Genomic DNA, 21,573 nt, shown 5'->3' on the forward strand with positions numbered 1-21,573 from the left:
CAAGTATTTACTGGAGTTATACAGTATTTAAAAAGCTGACAGCTTATGATGCATGTATTGTGTTTCTGATAACCATGTGCCTTTCTACTGTTCTCAGGAATACTTTGACTGGTGCAGAAGAGTGACCTTTGCCCTTCCTCTGACAATCAATCAACATGGGATCAACAACACTGGGAAAGGCAGCTTCTCTTGATGCTCTCGTAATTGAATGCATACATGCATTTGGTGAGTGATGCACACAATTATAATCAAAGCTGGAATACCTACCAGAAACATGGTAACATCATTTTAGGACTTACTGAAAGCGCATTTTGCACTACTGCTTATATGTGCCCTTCAATTGGCTGGCGACCAGTTCAGATTGTACCCTGCCTCTCGCCTAAAGTCAGCTGGGATAGGCTCCAGCATGCCCGCTTAAGTGGTTCAGAAAATGGATGGGTGGAGGGATGCTATTCATATTTATGTACTTTTTTTATATATTAGAAGGGATGTCAATGTCACAAAGTCATTCATTATTTGAAATCAAGTCAGCAATGAAAAAGTCATGTTGAATAAATTAAACTATTTGAAATGAAAAGACAAAAAAATATTAGTGTAGTATATGACAGCCTTGATTGTCCTGTTACTTGTGGTCATAGGTGACAATGGAGAGCTGCAGGCCAACCTACCTCGCATGCTTCTGCTGATGCATCGCTGGTATGTTACATCTTCGGAACTGGCTGGAAAACTGCTGATGAAATATCCTTCATAATATGTATATGATGTAGAAACAGAGGTATCGTCTACTTGCCCATGGAGCAAAATATGAAAAACCGCTCTCTGTACAATGCAGTCCTGTTTTACACTGTTGAAAACTACAACCACATTGTAGGATTCAAGACATCCTGTGCCTGATCTAGCAAAGCAGACCCAATACATAACCGACATAGACATATGATGATATGACTTGCCAAAGAGTTCCACTTTTGTCCCCTCAGTCCAAAGGAATTCTCCCTGACGTTTCTGGCTGCTACTAAGTTAGGAAAATCCCAGTTTCAAATGAAATTTTTGCTCGTATATTGGGTATTTCATGTCCATTACTTGTATTGATGTGAATAAGAGTAACAGAAAACAGATCGCAGTTCAATGATCGACTTTGTTGTCGTGTCATCGGACTTGCAGCCGCATGTCTTGGACACTCGGGTGAAGAGAGGGGCAGAGCTGTCAACTCATCACCACCTGGTGGTGAGTTGGCTCCGATGGTGGGGGAAGAGGCCAGTCCGACCCAAGCGTATTGTGAGGGTCTGCTGAGAACGTCTGGCAGAATCCCCTGTCAGAAGGAGTTTCAACTCCCACCTCCAGCAGAACTTCACCCACGTCCCAGGGGAGGCGGGGGACATTGAGTCCAAGTGGCCCATGTTCCGCACCTCCATTGCCAAGGCGGCCGACAGGAGCTGTGGCCAAAAGGTAGTCGGTGCCTGTCGTGGCGGCAATCCTCAAACCCGTTGGTGGATACCAGCGGTGAGGGATGCCGTCAAGCTGTAGAAGGAGTCCTATCGGCCATTTTTGGCCTGTGGGACTCCTGAGACAGCTAATGGGTACCTGCTGGCCAAGCGGAATGCAGCATTCGTGGTTGCTGAGGCAAAAACCCGGACATGGAGTTTAGTGAGATCATGGAGAACGATTTCCGAACAAATTCGAGGAAATGCTGGTCCACAATCTGGCGTCTCAGGAGGGAGAAGCAGTGCACCATCAACACTGTGTATAGTGGGGATGGGGCACTGTTGACCTCGACTCGGGACATTGTGAGTGGGTGGGGAGAATACTTCGAAGACATCGTCAATTCCACCGACACGCCTTCCCATGAGGAAGCAGAGTCTGGGGTCTCTGAGGCGGGCTCTCCTATCTCTGGGGTTAAGGTCACCGTGGTGGTTAAAAAGCTCCTCGGTGGCAAGGTCCCGGGGGTGGATGAGATTAGCCATGAGTTCCTAAAGGCTCTGGATGTTGTGGGGCTGTCCTGGTTGACACGCCTCTGCAACATCGCATGGACATCGGTGCCTCTGGATTGGCAGACTTGGGTTGGAACGGAGGGTGTGTTCCAACTACAGGGGGATGACACTCCTCAGTCTCCCTGGTAAGGTCTATTCAGGGGTGCTGGAGAGGAGGGTCCGTCATGAAGTCGAATCTCATATTCAGGAGGAGCAGTGTGGTTTTCGTCCTGGCCATGGAACAATAGACCAGCTCTACACCCTTGGCAGGGTCCTCGAGGGTGCATGGGAGTTCGCCCAACCAGTCTACATGTGTTTTGTGGACTTGGAGAAGGCGTTCAACCATGTCCCTCGGGGAGTCCTGTGGGAGGTTCTTCGCCAGTATTGGGTACCAAATCCCCTGATATGGGCTGTTCGGTTCCTGTACGACCAGTGTCAGAGCTTGGTCCGCATTGGCGGCAGTAAGTCGGACTAGTTTCCGGTGAGGGTTGGACTCCGCCAAGGCTGCCCTTTGTCACCGATTCTGTTCATAACTTTTACGGACAGAATTTCTAGGGGCAGCCAAGGCGTACAGGGGGTCTGGATTGGTGGCCTCAGTATTGCATCTCTGCTTTTTGCAGATGATGTGGTTCTGTTGGCTTCATCAAGCCGTGATCTCCAACTCTCACTGGAGCGGTTTGCAGCCGAGTGTGAAGCGGCTGGGATGAGAATCAGCACCTCCAAATCTGAGACCATGGTCCTCAGTCGGAAAAGGGTGGAATGCCCTCTCCGGGTCGTGGATGAGATCCTGTCCCAAGTGGAGGAGTTCAAATATCTTGGGATCTTGTTCACGAATGAGGGAAGAATGGAATGGGAGATCGACAGGCGGATCGGTACAGCGTCTGCCGTGATGTGGACTTTGTATCGGTCTGTTGTGGTAAAGAAGGAGCTAAACTGAAAGGCGAAGCTCTCGATTTAGCGGTCGAGCGACGTTGCGTGTCCGGACTCTCCCTTAGAGATAGGGTGAGAAGCTCGGTCATCCGAGAGGGGCTCAGAGTAGAGCTGCTGCTCCACCACATTGAGAGGAGCCAGATGAGGTTGCTCTGGCATCTGATTAGGATGCATCCTGGGCGCCTCCCTGGTGAGGTGTTCGGGGCACATCCTACCGGGAGGAGACCCCGGGGACGACCCAGGACATGCTGGAGAGACTATGTCTCTCACCTCGCCTGGGAGCGCTTCGGGATCCCATCGGCAGAGCTGGAGGAAGTGGCTGGAGAGGGGGAAGTCTGGGCTTCCCTGCTGAGGCTACTGCCCCTGTGACCCAACTTCGGATAAGCGGAGGAAAATGAATGAATGGATCTCACGGGATGAATAAATAATTATTGGAAGATAGCTGAGATAGGCTCCATCACACCCGCAACCCTAGTGAGGATAAGAGGTACAGAAAATGGATGGATGGATGTTTATGAATGTGTTTAGTATTTTACTGTTTGGTACTATTTATTTTTCAATCAAAAATAGTCCTTAACCAAACTCTACGTACCGTGACTGCAATGATAATGACTGCCAGAAAACAAGACTGAAGATTTGTTATTTAATGAGGTAAGGCTGTTACATGGCCTTTAGCTGTCCCTTCACATATGCTCATCTGCAAGTTTATTTCAGCCAAACTTTTTTTCTTTCATTTACATATCATGAATCAACACAAGGTCACAACTGTACAGCTGTATCATATCACAAGTACTGGATACCTGTTTCTGCACAAATGTAAGTGCTTGATTGTGTGTCCAGGTACTGGATAGGGACATTCCCTGCAGAGTTTAACCTGGACTTGGGTCTTATTAGGATAACAGAGGAATTCAGAGAAATTGCTGTAAGGCTCAGCTGTGAGGAGCATGTCAAACTTATTGATATCTCCACCATGTAAGTAATAAGTCACTTTTGCTATATGAGCTTCCTCCTACGATATGCACGCCTTCACAGCAATCATCTTCACTTGATGCTTGTTTGTGGGTCTTACAGCCGCCACTTCTTTCTTCAATAAAGTAATCCCTCGTTTACAGAGGGGGGTAGGAATGCGTTACATTTACTCAAGTAACATTTCGGATAAATTGGACTTGTCAGAGTAGTTTTAATGCATCATAGTTTTTACTTTTACTTGAGTATGTTGAGAAGCCTCCATCATCATCCGGGAGGGGCTCAGAGTGATCAACATGCCCCTTGCTACTTTCATTTATCATTAATTGAGTGAGAAATCCATTTTTAGACTTTCTTTTTCAACTGATGATCTATTATTTTTTAACACAGCCCCATGCCAGTTATAAGATAGAGTGCATCCTTGTGCAACCAGATTTATTTTATTTAAACTTTCACCAGGTAAAAGACCAGTTAAAACATTACATCTCTTTTGCAATGGCGACTTGGCGAAGAAGGGAGCAAGTTAAACGTCAAGTCCAAGTCAAATTTCAGTTGTTTATTTTCACCTCCCCTCTCAAAAAGATACAAAAATCAATCAGTTGAGTTGTACAAATTCCGGGTCACATTAATGGTGGAGAAAGTTTTAAAATGATTTATCTTGGTCAAAATTATTTTGCATCACAAAAACCTGCCATTTGAACAGGGGTGTGTAGACCTTTTATATCCACTGCAGCCTCGTTCCTGTTTTTGTAATCTGCCTGGTGAGCCTATAGTATTGTGCTTTTTAACAAACAGAAACAATGTAGTATAAGAGCATTTATTAGAGCTGAATTTTCCTGTTATTTTACGAAGATTTTATTTTATAAAGATATTATTTATAATGTTTTAGATGAGGCCTCCACAGTGGAAGACTGGTTAGCACATCTACCTCACAGTTCTGAGGACTCGGGTTCAAATCCGGCCTCGCCTGTGTGGAAGTTGCATGCTCTCCCCCTGCCTGCATGGGTTTTCTCCAGTTATATGTGCCCTGCAAATGGGAGGCGACCAGTTCAGTGTGTACCCCCGTCTCTCGCCCAGAGTCAGCTGGGATAGGCTCCAGCACGCCCGCGACCCTAGTGAGGATAAGCGGTACGGAAAATTAATGTTTTAGATGAAGTGATATTGTTCAGTAATGTCTGAATTTGCACATTCGTATTTTATTTTGTTATTTTTATTTTATTTGACATTCATGCTCTGATTTAAAAAAATAAATCAGAAGTTACTCACTAGTTACTCAGTACTAGAGTAGGTTTTTCACTTCACAGTACTTTATTAATCTTACCCAAGTAATTATTTGTAGGACTACTTTTTAATTTTATTTGAGTCATATAATTCTAAAGTAGCAGAACTCTACACACCTCTGCTCGTTTATCGCGTGGGTTTAGGTTCAGGACATCCACTGCAATAGGTGAAATCAGTCCAATGGCGACTACAATTCTTTTTATTTATACATATTTTAACGCTGCATGAACCTCCCATACTCTTATTGATCTTCCCCACACTCCTATTAATGTCTACCATACTCTTATAAACACTTTCTATAGTCTTAAAAACCTTTTTAAATCTTAAATATACAGTAATGCACAGTAGTCCTGCACACTATACTGTATAGTATCCAATAGTATAGTATACTACACTGTAATAAGGGTTTTTAATGTTTTTTTTTATTTAATATTTTTATTGATTTATTTATTTACAGTTTTAATGTTTTAGGCTGTGAAGTGTTTATTTTATCAAGAAAGGAATTTGAGCATACACCCAAAACACTATGATATGGCTAATTATGCGCGATATGAATATGAAAAAAAATCCACAATGCACTGAATCAGCAATAGGTGAACTGCAATATAGCGAGAGAAAATTATAACTGAAAAACATTCAATTGTGTTGCGATCAGGTTTGGCCAGCCATGAAGTTGGCGTGAGGCACCGCACATTTCCACGGTCATTTCACTCTTGATACATCTGAACTTTGCCGTGAAAAAGAACGTACGCACCTTTTGTACATGAGGCCTCTGGATATTTTTGTGCATTTGACGTTTTCTGGATTTGAGCGTACGCCTGGTTTCAGTAGGAAATCCACTTATCTTTGTACATGAGGCCCCAGGTGAGGAAAGACAAACCTGTGGGAGCCATCCACACTGAGAGATGCTGCCGCCCGCAGCCACAGAGGATGCCGCTGCAGAGACCCGGAGGAATCCGAATCAGATGCCCCAGCCACCTCATCTGGCTCCGCTCGATGTGAAGGAGCAGCGGCTCTAGTCTGAGATCCTCCCGGATGACCGAGCTTCTCACACTATCTCTAAGGGAGAGCCCGGACACCCTGCGGAGGAAACTCATTTTGGCCGCTTGTATCCGGGATCTTGTTCTTTCGGTCACGACACGCAGCTCGTGACCATAGGTGAGGGTAGGAACGTAGATCGACCGGTAAATAGAGAGTCAAAAAGGCCCGATAGGACTCCTTCAGCTTGACGGCATCCCTCACTGTTCGTGTCCACAAACGGGTTCGGGGATTGCCGCCACGACAGGCACCGACCACCTTACGGCCACAGCTCGGGTCGGCCGCCTCAGCAATGGAGGCGCGGAACATGGTCCACTCGGACTCGATGTTCCCCGCCTCCCCCGGAACTTGAGCAAAGTTCTGTCGGAGGTGGGAGTTGAAACTCCTTCTGACAGGGGATTCCGCCAGAGGTTCCCAGCAGACCCTCACAATACGTTTGGGCCTGCCACGTCGGACCGACATCTTCCCCCACCATCGGAGCCAACTCACCACCAGGTGGTGATCAGTTGACAGCTCTGCCCCTCTCTTCACCCGAGTGTCCAAGACATGTGGCCGCAAGTCCGATGACACGACCACAAAGTCGATCATCGAACTGAAACCTAGGGTGTCCTGATGCCAAGTGCATGTGTGGACACCCTTATGCTTGAACATGGTGTTCGTTATGGACAATCCGTGATGAGTACAGAAGTCCAATAACAGAACACCGCTCGGGTTCTGATCGGGGGGGCCGTTCCTCCCAATCACGCCCTTCCAGGTCTCACTGTCATTGCCCACGTGAGCATCGAAGTCCCCCACCAGAACAATTGAGTCCCCAGCGGGAGCGCTCTCCAGCACCCCCTCCAAGGACTCCAAAAAGGGTGGGTACTCTGAACTGCTGTTTGGTGCATAGGCACAAACAACAGTCAGGACCTGTCCCCCCACCCAAAGGCGGAGGGAGGCTACCCTGTCGTCGACCGGGGTGAACCCCAACGTACAAGCACCGAGCCGGGGAGCAATAAGTATACCCACACCTGCTCGGTGCCTCTCACCGTGGGCAACTCCAGAGTGGAAGAGAGTCCAACCCCTCTCGTGAGGACTGGTACCACAGTCTTTATAATAAAATGTTGTGATCTCCTCTATCAAAGGCGGCACTGAGATCCAAGTAGAACCAGAACTATAAGTTGTTTTGACTCAGTAATATACCTAATGTAATTTAAGATTTTAGACTCTGGTTCATCCTAAACCCAGACTGAATTTTTTCTAAAATATTGTTTCTATTAAAAAAAAACAACAACAATTGAATTGGTAAGAAAATAAATAAACAAATAAAACAGCTTTCTAAAATTGTACTCAAAAACGGTAGGTTGGATACGGGTCGGTAATTATTTAAAATGGTGGGGTCTAAATTCCTCTTCTTCAGAAGAGTCTTCACCACTGCCGTTTAGTAGGCAGTGGGGATGACACACGTCTGAGGAGAGTAAGTTACAACATTTAAAATCTGTTCCTCAAAGAAGGCATAAAATATTTTTAAGAGGGATGTGGGAATTGAGTCCAAAGGGCAGGTTGTTAGGTTTACTTGGGAAAAGACTCCACCAAGTGTCCTTGCATCAACCGGGATAAAACTCCTCAGATGTTTCCTTAGATAAAAGTGATGGCACAGTTGAGTTAAAAATTCCAGTAGTACAGTTGAGTTAAAAATCACATTCTGAGATAAGACTGGATCTGATACCATCAACTTTGCTTATGAAGTGGCATGCAAATTCCTCGCAAATGTTCCCAGATAGTGGCACGGGAGCTTTTATGGAACTGGTATTAGTAAAAATGTCGATAGTGAAGAAAAGGAACTCAGGGTTGTTTTTGTTTTCTGCGATGAGGATGATACAACGTGTGAATCTTTGAGTTCTTGTTTAGAATTTACAGTCACACAAACACAACACACCACCACCACCACTTGTTTCTAAGACTGTGTTGTGAATGGTTCTTGCAGTCCTTCATATGACTGGATGCGTAAACTGACGCAGCGTAAAAAGCAGGTGAAGAAAGGCAAAGCTTCGCTGTTGTTTGATCATCTTAAACCTATGGAGCTGGCAGAACATCTGACTTTTTTGGAGTTTAAATCCATCAGGAGAATATCGGTATGTACATTTTTGTCTCTTATTTGCTCTTCATTTTCCCACAAACTGTCTTCTATTGCCTTGAGATAAAGAAGAACAAATGTACTGTAATTGATGGGCAACCTCAGCCTCGGAGATACTGTAGGTCCTGGAAGTCGGTTGCAACTGCTACTGCTGAGAAAAGGAAGGTTGGGAATCAGGCGGTAGATGTGGGTATTCCTGGGTCTTAAACGGGTATCTTAAGGATGGGTGTGACTGAGACAGTTGAAAGATGGAAGAAACATGCCATATTCAAGCGAGGAATTGGTGATATTGACCATGGTGTTGCAGAGGACAGGCAGGTACAGTAGAACTAAGGTCAGTCACTACATTTTCCAGATCTGTGGTCACTAGCAAAAAACAAAAATCCAAAAACAAAACACAGTCATGCTATTAACTGGTTTGAGTAGATGCTTACTTAGCCAAAGTTCCACAAAATATGCCGATGTCTCCCATGACATCATGCAAAATGACTGGTTCGAATTTTGGTGTGACTCCAAATTATGTGTCTACATGACTTGAGAGGCTTTGGAGGTTCCACTCTACCTTCCTTTTAAAAGCAACGTGAAGTACACCACCATTTCTAAATCCTGTGTGAAGGGATAACATTGTAAAAAGAACCTTGAGTGTTGTATTAACGATACCATTTTAATATTCATCTATTATAATCCCTTCCCTGTGCTTCTATTGTGTCTCCAGTTCCTAGATTACAAGAACTATGTGATCCATGGTTGCTTGGTGGACAATCCGACACTGGAACGCTCCATTGCTTTGTTCAATGGAATTTCACAGTGGGTCCAACTCATGGTGTTAAGCAAGCTGACACCTCCAACCCGGGCAGAGGTTATCACCAAATACATCCATGTGGCTCAGGTAAGCTACCACAGAAATTTTTGTTGTCCTATATGCAGAATTGTGGCGGTCATTTACCAACTACACTTTGACATCCTGGTACACAATTTGGTACTGTGGGTTGTTACTAAACTAAACATATTTCTCCTGTTCTTGCTTCACTGAACTGGAGACATGAGATATTTAAAAATCAAATAGATGCAAAAGATGTTTTTTTTTTTACCTTGTTTCATTATATTCAGTTCATCCATCCATCCATTTTCCAAACCGCTCATCCTCACGAGGGTCGCGGGTGTGCTGACTTTGGGCGAGAAGCGTGGTACACCCTGAACTGGTTGCCAGCAAATCACAGGGCACATATAAACAAACAATCATTTCATAGTTACGGACAATTTTGAGTCTTCAATTAACCTACCAACCATGTTTTTGGAATGTGGGAGGAAACCTGAGTACCCAAAGAAAACCCTCGCAGGCACGGGGAGAACATGAACTCCACACCGGGAGGCCGGATTTTTAAGGTAGACTACGACTTAAGGAAGAAGTGGGTTGCTAAAGAGAGTGGACATGGGAGAGAATGGAAGTGAGTCTGTGGATGTTTTAAAAGAGACTTGCGAACTCTATTCATTTGAACGTACCCAGTGAGGTACGTATGGCTCGCGTACATTTTGGTCACAACCTTCGCTTTTTCATCCACAGGCACATTATAAATTATGAATATAGTTACTGTTAAGTATTTATGTAAAACAATATTTGATGCTTTACTGTATATACGGCAATTATTTGGCTTGGGCCAGCGCGGCGGAAGTTCAGAGTCTCGCTTGCTCAAAACCCTGAAATGTTTTTCAGTTTTGAGTGAAAGCTTGTGTGCATTTTGATTTATTTAAAATCCTCCACTTTCGCTATCTCTTCTCCCTTCCCCTCCACTCCTTTCATTTATGCACAAATATTCTGTCTTACTTTGGCTAATCTTCATTTGTCTTCTTTCCATTGCATGCCTCCACCTTTCTAACTCTTCCTCAATCTGCTCGCTGCTTTCACTGGAGATCACAATATCATCTGCGAACATCATGGTTCATGGAGAGTCCAGTCAAACCTCATCTGTCAGCATATTCATCACCACTGCAAACAGGAAGGGGCTCAGGGCTGAGCCCTGATGCAGTCCCACCTTAAATCCCTCTGTTACAACTATAGCACACCTCACCACTGTTCTGCTGCCCTCATACATGTCCTGTACTATTCTAACATACTTCTTTGCCACTACAGACCTCCGCATGCAGTGCCACAATTCCTCTCTGGGTACTCTGTCATACGCTTTCTCTAGATCTACAAAGACAATGTAGCTCCTTCTGACCTTCTCTGTACTCCTCTGTCAACACCCTCAAGGCAAATAATGGATCTGTGGTACTCTTCCTTGGCATGAAACTATACTGTCACTCGCAAATACTCACATCTCTAGCCTCCACTATTCTTTCCCATAACTTCATTGTGTGGCTCATCAACTTTATTCCTCTATAGTTCCCACAGCTCTGCACATCCCCCTTGTTCTTAAAAATGGGCACCAGCACACTTTTCCTTCAATCCTCGGGCATTTTCTCACCCGCTAGAATTATTTTGAACAACCTGGTCAAAAACTCCACAGTCACCTCTGCTAGATGCTTCCATATCTGCCCAGGTGTGTCATCAGGCCCTACTGCCTTTCAATTTTTCATTCTCTTTAATGCCTTTCTAACTTCCCCCTTACTAATCATTGCTACTTCCTGGTCCACCACAGTTGTCTCTTCTACTCTTCCTTCTCATGCATGTTCCTCACTCATCACCTCCTCAAAATATACCACAAAATATACCACAGTACATTTCCATCTCTGTCCTCAACTACCCTAACCTGCTGCACATCGGTCCCATCTCTATCCCTCTGTCTGGCCAACCTGTATAGATCGTTTTCTTTTTCTTCTTTAGTGTCCAACTTGGCATAAATGTCATCATTTAGCCTTTGCCACCTCTCCCTTCACCCTACGTCGGATCTCTATGTATTCTTGTCTCCTTTCCTTGGTCCTCTCAGTGTCCCACTTCTTCTTATCTAACCTCTTTCCTTATATGCTCTCCTGTACTTTAAGGTTCCACCATCAAGTCTCCCTCTCCCCTTTCCTATCAGAAAATACACCTTGTACTCTCATGCCTGTCTCTCTGATCACCTGATCACCTTGGCTGTAGTGGTCCAGTCTTCTGGAAGCTCGCGAACCTATCTCAGCTCTTGTCGGAAAGCTGCACGGTACTCCCTTCCTTTCTCAGCTTCCACCACATGGTTATCTGCTCTGCCTTTGTCTTCTTAATCCTCCTCCCCACCACCAATCATCATACACACCACCATCCTATGCTGTGTATTTACACTCTCCCCTACCATTACCTTACAGTCAGTAATGTCATTCAGATGACGTCGTCTGCACATGAGGTAATCCACCTCCGTGCTTGTACCATCGCTCTTGTAGATCACCCTATGTCCCTGCCTCTTCTGTAAGAAAGTGTTCACTGCAGCCAATTCTATCCTTTTTGCGAAGGCCACCACCATATGTCCCCCAAGTTCCTTTTCTGGATGACAACCTTACCCATCACTTCTTCATCACCCTTGTTTCCTTCACCAACATGTCCATTACAATCTTCACCAATCACGAACATCTCTCTGTCTGGGATGCTCAGAATTACTTCGTCTAGCTCGTTCCACAATTTCTCTTTCACCTCTACAGTAGGTCACATCCTACATTATACATAACATCCTCAATTTCAAGTTTCAGATATGACACTCTTTTCACCTCCAAGACATACAGTACTTAGCTAGCTCTTCCTTTAAAATACCCCTGACTCACTTTCTCTTCCCGTCTACACCATGGTAAAATAATTTGAACCCTGCCCTTAAACTTCTAGCCTTACTGCCTTTCTAGCTGCTCTCCTGGAGACACAATATAACTTTATCCTAATCATTATGTCAACCAACTCTCAAACCTTTCCTGTCCTAGTCACAACATTCAAAGTCCCCAGATTCAGTTCTAGGCTCAGTACTTGCCTCTTCTCTTTCGGCCTCAGAACCAGCTTTTCGCTTCTCCTTCGTCTTTGACCCACAGTAGCTGAATTTCCACCGGCACTCACTTGGTTAACCTGAGCCACGATCGATCATATTTGTTTGGCAACATTTTAAAATTAATGCCCTTCCTGACGCAACCCTCTGCATTTATCCCGGCTTGGGACCGACCTACAGTTTGCACTGGCTTGTGCCCTCCATAGGGCTGCATTATTGAAGATACACATACTAATTTACAGAAATCACTGTGTCCCATCAGAAACTTCTGCAGCTGCAGAACTTCAACACTTTAATGGCAGTGGTGGGAGGGCTGAGCCACAGCTCAATTTCTCGTCTGAAGGATACACAATCTTATCTGTCTGCAGATGTAGTGAAGGTAAGTCAATACAAATCTGATGCAACTTTACAGATGAAGTTCATTGCATCTTTCTATTTCTTTTGGAATGCACCTGGAAAGTGGCAAAAGTGTTTCATCCACAACAAGTAACCATTGCAGTCGCTTTGGAAGATCAAGATTATTTTTTCAATACACAGAAATCACAAATAAGAACAACAATTTTCACAACAGGGCACACTAACAATAATGAGACTAAGTTATGACAGGACTAAATGTCCTTTTGGGAAAAGAAATCCAATGACAGTGAACTAAAAAGAAAATGAAGCAAGATGACACGATTAAATATACAGTATGACAGCTATTACAGCTGGCTTAGGGTTGCGGAAGGGTGTGTTAGGGTTAGTCAGTAGGGTTGCGGAAGGGTGTGTTTTTCTCACAAATGTGCGAAACTACAAGAAACTGGGAGACAACATGAGCATGTTTTCATTTTAATGTCATGCTTGCAACTTAGGCAACACGGTGGATGACTGGTTAGAGCGTCTGCGTCACAGTTCTGAGGAGCGGGGTTCAATCCTCGGGCCCGCCTGTGTGGAGTTTGCATGTTCTCCCCGTGCCTACGTGGGTTTTCCAAAAACATGCATGGTAGGTTAATTGACAACTCTAAATTGCCCGTGGGTGTGAATGTGAGTGCGAATGGTTGTTTGTTTGTATGTGCCTTGCGATTGGCTGGCAACCAGTTCAGGGTGTACCCCGCCTCCTGCCCGATGATAGCTGGGATAGGCTCCAGCACGCCCGCGACCCTAGTTAGGAGAAGTGGCTCAGAAAATGGATGGATGGATGGATGGATGGATGGATGCTTGCAACTTATAACAAAAGTAACGCGTTACGCTATACATATATCTCTCTCATACACACAGACGCATACACACACCTGACATAATCAGTGTGTGCAACTTAAGGAAGTAAATTGCACTTTGCTAATCATGCTCCCTCCTCCTAATCAGTCATCGTTCGGGTCACATTGGAGCTCAAGTACATGAAGGAGCTACTACATAGGCAGTATTGGGAAGATTACTTTGTAAATGTAGCTGGTTACGAATTGCTTTTAATTAAATAATATACATGTAAGATTCATGGGGACTGGACAAGTTACAAGTTACCCTGTTGAAAATGTAGCACTAGTATAATTATTTAAATTACGTTCGATTACATTTTGATTAATTTTCTTTATTTTGAATGATTGCATTAATAGGACACTTGTATGGTCCCTCTAAAAAAGTGGATAACAACCATAGATGGTGATTTTTGAGTTAACCACATACAGTATTTGTTCTTTACACAGACAATAAACTGATAATACATCCATCCATCCATTTTCTGAGCCGCTTCTCCTCACTAGGGTCGTGGGCGTGCTGGAGCCTATCCCAGCTGTCATCGGGCAGGAGGCAGGGTACACCCTGAACTGGTTGCCAAACAATCGCAGGGCACATACAAACAAACAACCATTCACACTCACAGTCACACCTACGGGCAATTTAGAGTATCCAATTAATACATGTTTTTGGGATGTGGTAGGAAACCGGAGTGCCCAGAGAAAACCCACGCAGGCACGGGGAGAACATGCAAAGTCCACACAGGTGTGGCCGGGGATTGAACCCGGGTCCTCAGAACTGTGAGGCTGATGCTCTAACCAGTCGTACACCGTGCCGCACTGATAATACAACATAATGAAATGTAACTGAACTAAACCCAACTCACTTCACAACAAGCAGCAGTTTGGCAGATAATGAACAAGAAAGCTTCAAGCTGTTTATTGCCACTCCCAGTTAAGGTTTACTGTCAAACAAAACAAAACAAAGAGAATTACACCTTGTGTATTTAAAAGAAACATAACTTCGCCTTAAAGGTCCAATGCTGTCTTCTTCTTCTTCTTCTTTTCTTTTCGGCTTTTTGGCACAGCGTGTCATCCTTTTCCATGTAAGCCTATCTCCTGCATCCTCCTCTCTAACACCAACTGCCCTCATGTCTTCCCTCACTACATCCATCAACCTTCTCTTAGGTCTTCCTCGAGCTGTCTTGGCTGGCAGCTCCATCCTCATCACCCTCCTACCAATATACTCACTATCTCTCCTCTGGATGTGTCCAAACCATCGAAGTCTTCTCTCTCTAACTTTGTCTCCATAACATCTAACCTTGGCTGTCCCTCTGATGAGCTCATGTCTAATTTTATCCAACCCAGTCACTCCAAGAGTGAACCTCAACATCTTCATTTCCGCCACCTCCAGCTCTGCTTCCTGTTGTCTTGTCAGTGCCACTGTCTCTAATCCGTACATCATGGTTGACCTCACCACATTTTTTTATAAACTTTTCCCTTCATCCTAGCAGAGACTCTTCTGTCACATAACACACCTGAAACCTTCCTCTACCCCTTCCAACCTGCTTTGACCCATTTCTTCACTTCCTTACCACACTCACCATTGGTCTGGACTGTTGACCCCAAGTAATTAAAGTCCTCCACCCTCACTATCTCTTTTCACTGTATCCTCACTTTCCCCCGTCAACCCCTCTCATTCCTGAACATATATTCTGTTTTACTAATCTTCATTCCTTTCCTTTCCACTGCATGCCTCCACCTTTCTAACTGTTCCTCCACCTTCTCCCTGCTTTCACTACAGATCACATCTGCAAACATCATGGTGCACGGGGATTCCAGTCTAACCTCATCTGTCAGCCTATGTATCACCACTGCAAACAGGAAGGGGCTCAGGGCTGATGCCTGATGCAGTCCCATCTCCACCTTAAATTCCTCTGTCACACCGACAACACACCTCACCACTGTTCTGCTGCCCTCATACATGTCCTGTATTATTCTAACATACTACTCTTACACACCACCATCCTATACTACTACATACCACTCCCCATGCAGTACCACAGTTCATCTCTGGGTACTCTGTCATATACTTTCTCTTGATCCACAAAGACACGATGTAGCTCCTTCTGACCTTCTCCATCAACATCCTCAAGGCAAATAATGCATCTGTGGTACTCTTTTTAGGCATGAAACCATACAGTTAAGCCTGGATTGTTGACCCGAAGTATTTAAAGTCATCCACTCTCGCTATCTCTTCTCCCTTCTTCTCTTCCCCTCCACTACTTTCATTCATGCACATATATTCTGTCTTACTTTGGTTAATCTTCATTTGTCTCCTTTCCAGTGCATGCCTCCACCTTTCTAACTGTTCCTCCATCTGCTTGCTGCTTTCACTGCAGCTCACAATATCATCTGCAAACATCATGGTTCACAGGGAGTGCAGTCAAACCTCATCTGTCAGCATATTCATCACCATCATCTGCAAACAGGAAGAGGATTCGGGCTGATCCCTGATGCAGTTCCACCTTAAACTCCTCTGTTACAACTACAGCACACCTCACCGCTGTTCTGCTGCCCTCATACATGTCCTGTACTATTCTAACATACTTCTCTGCCACGACAGACCTCCGCGTGCAGTACCACAGTTCCTCTCTGGGTACTCTGTCATACACTTTCTCTAGATCGACAACGACACAATGTAGCTCCTTCTGACCTTCTCAAATACACAGTTCTGCACATCTCCCTTTGTTTTTAAAAATGGGCACCAGCACACTTTTCCTCCATTCCTCAGGCATCTTCTCACCCTCTTGAATTCTGTTGAACAACCTGGTCAAAAACTCCACAGTGACCTCTCCTAGATGCCTTCATACCTCCACAGGAATGTCATCAGGACCAACTGCCTTCCCATTTTTCATCCTCTTTAATGGCTTTCTAACTTCCCCCTTACTAATCATTGCCACTTCCTGGTCCACCACACTTGGCGCCTCTACTCTTCCTTCTCTATCATTTTCCTCATTCATCAACTCCTCGAAGTATTCTTTCCATCTATCCAGCACACTAATGGCACCAGTCAATATATTTCCATCTCTATCCTTAATCACCCTAACCTGCTGCACGTCCTTCCCATCTCTATCCCTCTGTCTGGCCAACCTGTATAGATCCTTTTCTCCTTCTATAGTGTCCAACCTGGCATACATGTCATCATATGCCTCTTGTTTGGCCTTCGCCACCTCTACCTTTGCCCTATGTCGCATCTCAATGTATTCCTTTCGCCTCTCCTCAGTCCTCTCAGTGTCCCACTTCTTCTTAGCTAACCTCTTTCCTTATATGATTTCCTGTACTTTGAGGTTCCACCACCAAGTCTCCTTCTCTCCTTTCCTGCCATAAGCTACACCATGTACTCTCCTGCCTGTCTCTCTGATCACCTTGGCTGTAGTGGTCCAGTCTTCTGGAAGCTCCTGCTGTCCACCAAGAGCCTGTCTGAGTTCTTGCTGAAATACCGCACAACACTCTTCCTTTCTCAGCTTCCACCACCTGGTTCTCTGTTCTGCCTTAGTCTTCCTAATCTTCCTCCCCACCATCAGAATCATCTTACACATCACCATCCTATGCTGTCTAGCCACACTCTCCCCTACCACTACCTTACAGTCGGTACCCTCCTTCAGATTCTGTAAGACGAAATCCACCTGCGTGCTTCTACCTCCGCTCTCACACTATGTTCCTGCCTCTTCTGGAAAAAAGTGTTCACTAAACCCATTTCCATCCTTTTTGCATAGTCTACCACCATCTGTCCCTCCAAGTTCCTTTCCTGGATGCCGTACTTACCCATCACTTCTTCATCACCACTGTTTCCTTCACCAACATGTCCATTACAATCTGCACCAATCACGACTCTCTCTCTGTCTGGGATGCTCATAACTACTTCGTCTAGCTCCCTCCAGAATTTCTTTTTCACCTCTAGGTCACATCCTACCTGTGGGGCATAGCTCCTAATCACATGATGCATAAGACCCTCAATTTCAAGTTTCAGCCTAATCACGCGTTCTGATACTTGAACCTTCAAGACATTCTTACCTAACTCTTCTTTTAAAATAACCCCAACTCCATTTCTCTTCCCATCTACACCATGTTAAAATAATTTAAACCCTGCCCCTAAACTTCTAGCCTTACTGCCTTTCCACCTGGTCTCCTGGACACACAATATATCAACCTTTCTCCTAATCATCATGTCAACCAACTCCTGACATTTTCCTGTCATAGTCCCAACATTCCAAGTCCCCACATTGAATTCTAGGCTGTGCTTTCCTCTTCTCTTTCTGCCTAAGAACCCACTTTCCACCTCTTCTTCTCCTTCATCTTCACCCAACAGCAGCTGAATTTCCACCGGCGCCCTGCAGGTTAACGGTGTCGGGGGCGGAGGTTGTTAACCTGGGCCATGCCCGATCCGGTATGGAATTCTTTAGATAAGGTGGATAGGTTTCATATTTGTTTGGCAACATTTTAAGACGGATGCCCTTCCTGATGCAACCCTCTGCATTTATCCGAGCTTGGGACCGGCCTACAGTTTGCACAGGCTTGTGCCCCCCATAGGGCTGCATTTAAAGTTCCAATGCCATAATTTTTTCCCCCATATAATGTTTTATGTGCTTCTATCAGGTTTGCAAGATAATTTGGGTTGAAAATACCCAGATGCCCTTTTTCAAGCTATTCTAGTTCATCTTTTAAGCCTGGCAGATGAGAAGGCCGGATTTTTTTTTTTTTAAACATTTGATATGTAAATAAGTTTTGCAGTGACTGGATCACTGTTCTCCTTCATTTGAATATGGAGTATTACCATTGACGTCCGGTGAGGTTCATGATTGGTGAGGCACCGACGACTTCCCGTGACTGAGAGTCACGTGACGTCTGGAGCTCTAGGAAGCTCAACTCAACACTGCCACATGCTGGTTGTGGCACCGTACATGCCAGACTCCACTGTGCACTTTTAGTGGCTTTTCTGGTCGATAAGTAAGACTAAATGTCACACACTTTCATTAAATATATTACAGTCTGTAAAACGTCAGTGAGTGCAGTAAATGTGTTATAAAACGTATATATTATTGGCAATGTAATGAGGAAACACCAATGTCTCTTGGTTGAAGCCACGGACCAATCATAGCCTGCTTGAATGGATGTGTGCGTAGTCTCGTGAAGCATCATGGGAGCGATGACTCAACGTGACTCGTAACATTTGAATAGGAAATATGAAAATTCTATTTTAATGATGAAATCATTGAAATTATTGGATTGAAAAAGAAAATCAAAAGAAAATCAATGTAAAGCATGGACCATCGAACTAAAATGGAACAATTTAATGTAATCGTAAGGTTTGTTTTTTTACTATTGACATGCAGTGGAAAGGAAAGACCACCAGGGGACAGTGATGCCCTGCCTCACTTGCCTACCCTGACCACACGTCACTGCGTATTACCGCGGCAGTCGTGTACTCACTGAATGTGTATTCGCTTCTATAATTGATAGCTGTAAACAAGTAGTACAGGATACTCCGATTTCCTCGCTCACCATTCTCCAGCTCTTAGCATCTTTTTCCGTACATTCCCAGTATTGGAAGCATCAGTTATCAAAAAGTTCCGGGTGCCCGCAAATTGGCATGGTCATTTCATCCGCGATTGTTTCAGGACGTTGTGAGTGGCACAGCATATTCTCGATACCGATTGGTTGTTGCAACGCAGCTTCAGGTGGATTTGAGTTTAGTGGGCAGGTACTTTAATATTAATTTGCAAGTCTATGTCACAAGGTCACCGATTTCAAATTCAACCGTTTTGCAAGAGGTTTGGATTTCAAAGGGTATTGCATACAATCAACAAACCGCACAGATGTCAAAATCAAACTATGTCATCAATTCATTTTGACCGATGTTACGCATAAAAAAAAGGAGACATAATTGGAATTTGATGGCATGGGACATTTACGCTCCGCTAGATTAATGCTAACACATAATGACAAAAACCATGGACAGCCTAACGAATAGCATCTATGTGGTGGTGTTATAACGCTTTAAGCAATGGATATTTGACCACAAACAGTGGATCAACACATGTAATATAACAATAGTCACAGGCATGTATTCCATATCCTCCGTGAGAAAAAAAAAACATTACTGCTGTAATATTGAGGAGCTGAGACCGTCTACATACAGTAAAGCTGTATGTCTACATCATAATTATACTGCCCCCAGGTGGACAAGGTTCACACACCAGAAGGAGCAGCCAAATGTCCATTGAATTGAAGCAAAATACAGTATGTGTCAGAAATGGTTTTAATTTCTTTGCACTATTATTTTTTCTCTTCCCTGCTACACTTGTAAGAACATGCAAAACCACTCATTTGTTCTTTGTGTTAACTGTATGAACCCCAAAACAGATGTGGCGTGAGATGACAGAACTGGTCTCTTCCAACAATAACTACTCCTACTACCGCAAGGCCTTCAATGACTCTCAAGGCTTTAAAATCCCCATCCTGGGTGTGCACCTGAAGGACCTCATAGCCATGCATGTGGTCTTTCCAGACTGGGTGGAAGACAGCAACAAGATGAACCTAGTGAAGATGCAGCAGCTCTACATGACTTTCAATGAGCTGGTGTCACTGCAGAGTGCAGTGGCCCAAGTGGAGCCCAACATGGACCTAATATACCTGCTAACGGTGAGTCAGTAAAATTGTAAACAGAAGGGGGGTGGGGGGGGGGGGCAGACTTGTTTACAGTATGTGTTAACAAGTGCTCATAAAACAAAACATTTTCAGCTTTCTTTAGATCTTTACTACACTGAGGATGAGATTTATGAGTTGTCATTACTTCGGGAACCACGTAATCCTAAATCACTGGTAAGTATTATCTGTCTAAAGGCTTCATCAAAATGTTGACTCCAGAAATTTTTCTTTTTTTTTTTACTTTTGCAACTTATTTCATTCTTAACCATTATTGTTACATTTATTCTAATCAGCCAAATACAATTGAATCTCTTTTGTATGGCTCCTCTTGCAGCCGACCTCTCCCACAACTCCCAACAAGCCCCTTGTACCACTGGACTGGGCCTCAAGTGTCACTACCAAACCAGACCCCTCTGTGGTTAATAAACATATCAGGAAAGTGGTTGATGTGAGTATTCAATATCCTTATTTTCACTGTCACAGATGAAGGAGAGTGTGGAACATTACGAGTTACCTTCTTCTTTTGCTTCCAAAAGTCGGTGTTCAGGAACTATGACCCTGACCACGATGGTTATATTTCTCAAGAAGATTTTGAAAACATTGCTGCTAACTTTCCCTTCCTGGACTCGTTCTGCGTTTTGGACAAAGATCAGTGAGTGCGACACTCAAAAGTGACCATTACATCAGCATTTTTGGGGGAGAATCTGCATTTTAAGTGACTGGTAATGCTATGTAATAAATCAATAAATAAATAACTTTGCAACATAGTGGTGCACTCTTGCACCCCTTCCTTTGTCAGCAACATGACATACACCGCACTGCATCATACTGATAGGTGTTTCTAATTGTGCATGGGGGTTGATTTAGCATTTTTTTGTAACTCAGTGCACAATGTTTTTAAAGCTAAGCGAAAATGTTTTGATTGCATAAAAGTCGAGTCAATGCTCTTAACAGCATGCAACATTTAATGTGATTTTTTCTTCTTCTTCCCAGTACGAGCACTACGTAAGTTAATGAAAGAGGGAACCTAGTTTGTGTGCAGCATTTTTTTTTAAATGGCCATTTTATATAATTGACAGTAAACATTCATTTTTACTTTAGGGTTAGGGTTTTGTACATTTCAGAGTCTATATATATTTTTTTATTTCTACTTAAAGAAGTTGAAGGACTACTACTTTTACCAGACTCCTTTTTACAAGTACCTGTAATTCTACTTAAGTACAAGGTGTGAGTACTTTTACCAACTGATCATGGACCTCTCTCATGTAGCTTACAAGGGGAACCAAATTAGTGGGAAACTTTTCAGTTATTATTGTAAAGAGAGGTTGTTTTCATATTGTATTGTACAACATATTAAGGGCAGGGCCACATGTACACGGTTATTTTAAAAATCACACGTTTTTCTATACATTTAG

The 21,573-nt window shown here is 44.0% G+C and overlaps 1 protein-coding gene across 10 annotated transcripts in view; it reads left to right on the forward strand.

Annotated features, from left to right (window-relative positions):
- rasgrp3 (RAS guanyl releasing protein 3 (calcium and DAG-regulated)) overlaps window positions 1-21,573 on the forward strand; it is a 39,389-nt gene that overhangs the window by 10,683 nt on the left and 7,133 nt on the right. For 4 of the 10 annotated variants that reach the window (XM_061788964.1, XM_061788966.1, XM_061788968.1 and 1 more), the window contains exons 2-12: window positions 98-225; window positions 639-738; window positions 3,486-3,548; window positions 3,738-3,869; window positions 8,149-8,296; window positions 9,014-9,187; window positions 12,499-12,615; window positions 19,874-20,152; window positions 20,252-20,332; window positions 20,493-20,606; window positions 20,695-20,810. In XM_061788964.1, the coding sequence (XP_061644948.1) occupies window positions 156-225; window positions 639-738; window positions 3,486-3,548; window positions 3,738-3,869; window positions 8,149-8,296; window positions 9,014-9,187; window positions 12,499-12,615; window positions 19,874-20,152; window positions 20,252-20,332; window positions 20,493-20,606; window positions 20,695-20,810 (1,394 nt within the window). In that variant the 5' untranslated portion in view covers window positions 98-155. Of the gene's footprint in view, window positions 1-97; window positions 226-638; window positions 739-3,485; window positions 3,549-3,737; window positions 3,870-3,902; window positions 6,303-8,148; window positions 8,297-9,013; window positions 9,188-12,498; window positions 12,616-19,873; window positions 20,153-20,251; window positions 20,333-20,492; window positions 20,607-20,694; window positions 20,811-21,573 lie in introns of those variants that run through there. The other 6 variants (XM_061788970.1, XM_061788969.1, XM_061788971.1 and 3 more) reach the window with 6 other exon arrangements.

Source organism: Phyllopteryx taeniolatus, chromosome 11 (genome assembly GCF_024500385.1).
Source record: "Phyllopteryx taeniolatus isolate TA_2022b chromosome 11, UOR_Ptae_1.2, whole genome shotgun sequence".
Taxonomy (NCBI): Eukaryota; Metazoa; Chordata; class Actinopteri; order Syngnathiformes; family Syngnathidae; genus Phyllopteryx; species Phyllopteryx taeniolatus.